Here is a 6,623-nt window from a genome sequence, read left to right on the forward strand (position 1 = left end):
AAAGGCCCGAAGGGGGACTCAATACCAAGTTCCCTACCCTGTCTGCCTGGCAAGTAACTGGCTAGTTGGGAGGTGGAGAGAGGCAGGAGGCAGGGGTGGGGTGATGGGCTGGGGGTCAGGCTACCAGGTGCAGAGGTGACATGGATCCTGGGAAGCATCCCTGGAGGCTGGAGCAAGGAGACGCCAGGCTGGTGTGGGTGTCAGAGGGAGAGACAAGGGAAGGACCCTGAGCTGGGGTTGCCTGGCAGTGTCCAGGGCTGGGGAGGCCTGGGGCTAAGTCTCAGCTACGCCAGACTTCCTTGCGAGGTGATGCCACCTCCCTGCACCAGTCTTCTCAGCCGTTAAATGGATGGAAGATGAAACGAGATGCAGCAAGGTCACAATAAATGCACCAAACCAGCACTGGGCTAAAAAACTCACATCATTTCTCTGAGCCCCAAGTCTCCATCCTCAAGATGGGAAGGACACACCCACTTCTGGGCAGAAGTGCAGCTGCTAACTCTCTCCCTCCTCCCAGGGCCTCCCTGCTCACCCAAGCCAGGGGCTGCCACATCCGTGTGGTCCCCTCCCAAGGGGCTCCAGGGCCTCTCCAGCTTCAGGAGGGGTGGGGGCAGCCGTGCGCTTCCATGAGCACAGCCCTGAGATGACCTTGGGCGAGGCTTCGCACTGCCCGATTGCAAAACAGAAAAATCTCAGCGCAGAATGAGGCGTTCCCCAACCCCCTGTGCGGGGCTTGGAGGTCTCGCTCTATCTGGGGCCCGGTCCCTGGACCCACGGCGTCCACTTACTCCTGGTTCCGGATGGTGCTTCCCAGGAGGGTCGTCGCCCCCTGCCCGCCCCCCCACCGCCAAAGCTCCAGCTCCGCTTCCCCTCGCCCGGGCCACGTGACCTCTGGGCCCGCGCGCACCCCCACCCTGCACTCTCGCGGCCGGGCGTGACGCGATGCAGCGGGGTCTCCCGGACCCGCGGAGGCCCGCGCTGAGGGTGGGAGAGGCTGCCGGTCCCCTCCCCACCCCGCCTCCTCGAAGGCGCCGGGGCCGCCCCGCCCCCCGCCGCCGCCCCTTTGTTCCGCCGGCCAATCCGCGGCCTCCTTGACTAAATAAGGCTAGGAGCGCGCCCGGCGCCCCCAGTCCATTACTTCCGCCCCCCGCCCGGCCGGTGACTCAGGGCCGGCGGCGGGCGGGGACGGGGCTGCCCAGGCTGCGGCTTCCCGGGCGGCGGGCGGGGCTCCGTCGGCGCCGAAATGGCCAAATATGGCCGCGCCGCGCGCCACCGCCCCGCACCCGCACACCTGCGGCCTCACCTTGACCCCCCGCCCCACCGCACCGAGTGACACAGCCGCGGAACTGGAAGCTCCTCCCCCACCCCAGCCAGCGCCAGGCCGGCTGAGAGCGCCCCTTCCCCTCCCCCGCAGCCCGGCCCTGCGGGTGGCGGGCTGGCGGCCTACCGAAGGGGGAAGCCCCGGAAATCTCGGGGCTCCCAGGCCCCGCCCCACTTCCCCCCACAACCCTTCGGCCGTGCACCCAGCGCCCTGCGGACTGCAAGGTGGGAAAGAAGGAAGGGGGGACGGGGACAGAGGTCCAACGGCCTCTGCCCCCTCCCCATCTGTCCCACGAAGGAGCCCAGGCACACCAGACAAAGGAGTGCCAGAGGGAACTGGAGTCCGAGGAGGGGAGGCCCCCGCAGTCGAGGGAGCCTGAGTGGAATGTGGGGTGGGCAGACACAGGACGCGACGCTTTGGATACTGGATACTTCCCACTTCTCGTGTGTGACATCTTGGCACCCCCAGTGTTGCAGTCTTCTTCGCACACGGACGCCCCCACCTGGGGGTTGAAGGCCGGTGGTTGTGCCCAGGAGCGCCTGTAAGGGTGGGTTTTCCGGAGGCCCAGCCCCAGGTTCTTCCATGGGTGGAGCACACACCTGATGGACAGTAGCCTTGCCCTACACCCTTGGAAAGTCTGGGGAGTCTGGGACCCAGCTAGGCCTGGTGGCATGGGTGGCCATAGGCATGGCCTTGGCATCTGGGTGACTGCAGTCCGCAGGTGGGCTGGGCGGCTGCTTTACCTGCCTAGCCCAAGGTAGATGTGGACACCAACTGACCTTTCAGGGCTCTTGGGGCGCCCGGCCTCGCCCCCTATCAGACACCAGCCCGGGTAGAGCCCAGCGCACCCGGACCTTGGACGAGTCCCCAGAATCACTCAGTCCGGCACCACTGTCACCCCTCATGGCCAGTGTGCTCTTACACATGCCTCCTCTGATGTTTAATTCTGTACTGAGCAATCCCGAAAGCTTACAAGTAAGTCCAAGGAAACCGTAGTACCTGGTTCCCTCCGGGCATAACGAAAGCACTGGAAGCAGCAGGTGTGACCAGGACCCTGCCAGAGATGACAGGTCTTCAAGAGCAGGCTCCTGGGGGAAAGGGCGCGCCCTGGACCCGGGAAAACCACAGCCCCAGGGCTGCCGGGGTCCATTGGGTTTACTCCTAGTGTCATAAACAGAAGAGAGGGTTCCCCTTCTCAAGTTTAGGGGTGAGTTGACCGTTCAGGCAGTCAAAACTACTCTTTCCCTGCCTCAGTTCCCCTACGATGCCCAAAGATGATTAAAGTGAAACAAAGCTCCACCCTCTCCCCAACGGACAGGGCGGGGGTGGCCCCAAACCCGGAGTGGAGCCCCCGCCTGGGGACAATCGGGCTTGCGGTTTGAGGGTCAGGATGTGTTGGGTGTGGTATAACGGGGCCAGTCTCTGCACCGTCAGGGACCCCGAGCGCCCCAACTCCGGCGGAGGGGACTACGCGGTCATGGCTGCGCTAGGGGACGGGCGGCTCCTTTCCATCGTGACAGGGGCGAGGTCACGGCTCCCCGGGACTCCCCCAGACCATGGGGCCCACAATGCCGCATGGGCAGCCGGCTGGGACCACCACCCTCCCCTCCCCCAGCCCGGCGCCGGGAACCCGCCTTCGCGGCCTGCAGAGCCTCGGGGAGAAAGCTCGAAGGAGGCGCCCGGGGAGCTAAGCCCCCCTGCGGGGCCGGCCGCGGGCGCGCAACCGGCTCCGAATGCCGCCCAGCCCCGGGCCAGGCGGTTTCGGGGTGCAGCCGGGCCCTCCCCAACAGCGCGCGGCAGTCGCGGGGCGGGGCCGGCGGGTCAGCTCCGCGGCATCCTCTGCACCCCGCCCTGCGATCCCCGGGGACGCCCACCCACCCCCGCCCCCGCGCCGGCCCGCGAGTGGTCTTGCTCGCAGGGTCTCGGGCGCGCGGGGGCGGCGCGGGCGGGGCGGTTGGGGGCGGTGCGGGTGGGGGGCGGGACCGGGCTCGGGGCCCCCACGTGCCCCAGCCGGGCGGGCCAATGGGCGCCCGGCGTTCGGAAAGATCGCCATATATGGACATGTTCTGGGGCCGCGCGCGCCGCCGGCCCGCGCGCGCGCCCCGCTTCGCTTAAATACGGGCGGGGGAGACCGTGGTCGATCTCACTCGCTGCAGCCGGCTCTCGCTCCTCGTCCTCTCGTCGCTTGTCTGCTCGTTCCTCCGCGTCTTACGGCCTCCTTCTCCGCCGGTAAGTGACCAGGCCTGCGTGGCCCGGCCTGGTGTCCGGGCCCCCGCGCCCCTCCGCAGGCCCGCTTCTCGCTCCTGGCCCCAGAGGCCCGGCCGCGCCGACGTCGGGAACAAAGGGTGGCCGGGCGGGGTGGAGTGGGTGAGGGTGGGACGCGCCCCGGCGGGTCCATGGAGGGCTCAGTGGGGGTGCTGCCGGCGGAGGGGGCAGGGCGGGGCCGGGCCTGGGCCGCAGTACTGAGAGCCCCCGTACGTATCTTCGCGGAACGACGCTGTTGGGGGCGTTACATAAAAGCCGGCACCGGTTCCAGACGGTTACTCTGCTGCCGGGGCGGCTGGTCGGGGGGAGGCGGAACGTCTCGCGGCGAGGGCATTTGTGCAGGGGCCGTTCCTGGGCCAGGGCCCTCCTGAGTTGGTTGCATTTTTGAGTAGATCGCAATGGAAGAAGAAATCGCCGCGCTGGTCATCGACAATGGCTCTGGCATGTGCAAAGCGGGCTTTGCTGGGGATGACGCTCCCCGGGCCGTGTTCCCGTCTATCGTTGGGCGTCCGCGACACCAGGGCGTCATGGTGGGCATGGGGCAGAAGGACAGCTACGTGGGCGACGAGGCCCAGAGCAAGCGTGGCATCCTGACTCTCAAGTACCCCATTGAGCACGGCATTGTCACCAATTGGGACGACATGGAGAAGATCTGGCACCACACCTTTTACAACGAGTTGCGTGTGGCCCCCGAGGAGCACCCCGTGCTGCTGACGGAGGCCCCCCTGAACCCCAAGGCCAACCGTGAGAAGATGACCCAGGTAAGCGTGGCCGGGTCGATTGGGCCGTTCCATCTGTTTCACAAGTCATTTCATGCTCAGTTTTGATTTTTGAAATTCAAGTTTTTCTTTCACTATTTCCAGGGTTCTGTTCTTCTGGCATTTCCTCCCTGAAGTCTCAAGGTTTCTTATTTGTGTTTCTGCTTGCCTCTTTTTCTTTTCTTCACACATCACATTTGTGGCATGCTGGCATGGTGTGTGAGCATGGGGTGGTCCTGGGTCCCTTCCTTTGACTAAGGAGCTGTTGCTTCTTGCAGATCATGTTTGAGACTTTCAACACTCCGGCCATGTACGTGGCCATCCAGGCTGTGCTGTCCCTGTACGCTTCTGGCCGCACCACTGGTATAGTCATGGACTCTGGGGATGGGGTCACCCACACGGTTCCCATCTACGAGGGGTACGCCCTCCCCCACGCCATCCTGCGTCTGGACCTGGCTGGCCGGGACCTGACAGACTACCTCATGAAGATCCTCACGGAGCGTGGCTACAGCTTCACCACCACAGCCGAGCGGGAAATCGTGCGTGACATCAAGGAGAAGCTCTGCTACGTTGCCCTGGACTTCGAGCAGGAGATGGCCACCGCCGCGTCCTCCTCCTCCTTGGAGAAGAGCTACGAGCTGCCTGATGGTCAGGTGATCACCATCGGCAACGAGCGGTTCCGGTGTCCAGAGGCGCTCTTCCAGCCCTCCTTCCTGGGTAGGTGTCAGGCAGGCAGCATGACCTCCGTCTGAGGCTGTTGAGAGCCGAGGTGCCTTTCACCTTGAACGTGACCGCTGAGAGTGACCTTTGTCTCTTAGGTATGGAGTCCTGTGGCATCCACGAGACTACCTTCAACTCTATCATGAAGTGTGATGTCGACATCCGGAAGGACCTGTATGCCAACACAGTGCTGTCTGGTGGGACCACCATGTATCCCGGCATCGCCGACAGGATGCAGAAGGAGATCACGGCTCTGGCCCCCAGCACAATGAAGATCAAGGTGAGTCAGAGGTGGCTGTGGGCTTGGGCTTTGGAAGCCTTGTTGGGAAGACAATGCCACTGACTAAAAAGCACGTTCTTGTTTTTCCAGATCATCGCTCCTCCGGAGCGCAAGTACTCGGTGTGGATCGGGGGCTCCATTCTGGCCTCACTGTCCACCTTCCAGCAGATGTGGATCAGCAAGCAGGAGTACGACGAGTCGGGCCCCTCCATTGTCCACCGCAAATGCTTCTAAACGGACTGCGAGCAGATGCGTAGCATTTGCTGCATGAGTTAATTCAGAAGTATAAATTTGCCTTGGCAAATGTATACACCTCATGCTAGCCTCATGAAACTGGAATAAGCCTTTGAAAAGAAATTTGTCCTAGAAGCTTGTATCTGATATCAGCACTGGATTGTAGAACTTGTTGCTGATTTTGACCTTGTATTCAAGTTAACTCTTCCCTTGGTATATGTTTAATATCCTGTGCATATCTTTGATTTAAACCCCTAGTTACACGCGGCTCCGTCACTTTGTGGCTGAGGTGAGAACACATTTATGGAAGAGAAATCCAATGGCTTGATGAGAATCTGGGAGACCAGGAGTCTCTCGATCTGTGCAGGGTATTAATGTGTCAGAGCTGCCTATTCCAGGATTTCTCTAGAGGCTGGCAGGAGTCCTGAACCAGTTGTCATTTCTGTTTTGCCGGTCTTACGGGGTTGGGAAGGTCTGAGCCTTAGGACTTGCTTTCCTTTCTTACCGAAGTTTTCCCGCCAGAACACCGTGGGTTGTTAACTTACCTTGAGTTGGAAAACAGTTTGCATTCACACCTGTAAATTTATTCATTCTTTTAATTTATGTAAGGTTTTTGTACGCAATTCTCAATTCTCTAAGAGATGACAACAGATTTTGGTTTTCTACTGTCATGTGAGAACATTAGGCCCCAGCAATGCGTCATTGTGAGGAAATAAAAGTGCTGCAGTAAACTGATAAGTGCCTCCTGTTTTGGGGAATGGAGGGTTGGGTGAGGGTGGAACAACCTCGGCTCAAATTAGGCAACAGTTTGGTTTCACCCAAACCAGAGGTGAGCAATTGGTCCTAATGAGCATCTCTTCACAGCTGGAATCTGCCTCGCCTTGTGGGCTTCTAGGGAAAGGAGAACCTGTCTGGGATTGGCCCCCAAGCTGGTGGAAGGGGAGGAATTTTTTTATACTTGGTGTCCTCAATCTAGCGTAAGGCTGTGCTGCCATAGAAGCACTTGGGGCCACAAAGGGCTTGGCTTTCTCCACACACACGTAGT

The 6,623-nt window shown here is 61.5% G+C and overlaps 1 protein-coding gene across 1 annotated transcript; it reads left to right on the forward strand.

The window, feature by feature from the left end:
* Positions 1-3,482: 3,482 nt before the first annotated feature.
* On the forward strand, positions 3,483-6,316 carry ACTG1 (actin gamma 1). Its single transcript, XM_079724948.1, has 5 exons — positions 3,483-3,550; positions 3,979-4,347; positions 4,623-5,061; positions 5,163-5,344; positions 5,435-6,316. Exons 2-5 carry the CDS (start codon positions 3,985-3,987, stop codon positions 5,576-5,578), a joined length of 1,128 nt encoding a protein of 375 aa, XP_079581074.1. The 5' UTR covers positions 3,483-3,550; positions 3,979-3,984; the 3' UTR covers positions 5,579-6,316.
* Positions 6,317-6,623: the final 307 nt, after the last annotated feature.

This window comes from Hyperoodon ampullatus, assembly GCF_949752795.1.
Source record: "Hyperoodon ampullatus genome assembly, chromosome: 19".
NCBI lineage: Eukaryota > Metazoa > Chordata > Mammalia > Artiodactyla > Ziphiidae > Hyperoodon > Hyperoodon ampullatus.

Bases quoted from the DNA above. Each gene is read 5' to 3' on its own strand.
- ACTG1 (XM_079724948.1), top strand. From the start codon at position 3,985: ATGGAAGAAGAAATCGCCGCGCTGGTCATCGACAATGGCTCTGGCATG. The intron at 4,348-4,622 runs GTAAGCGTGGCC...TGCTTCTTGCAG, and splicing joins ACCGTGAGAAGATGACCCAG to ATCATGTTTGAGACTTTCAA. The intron at 5,062-5,162 runs GTAGGTGTCAGG...TTTGTCTCTTAG, and splicing joins CTTCCAGCCCTCCTTCCTGG to GTATGGAGTCCTGTGGCATC.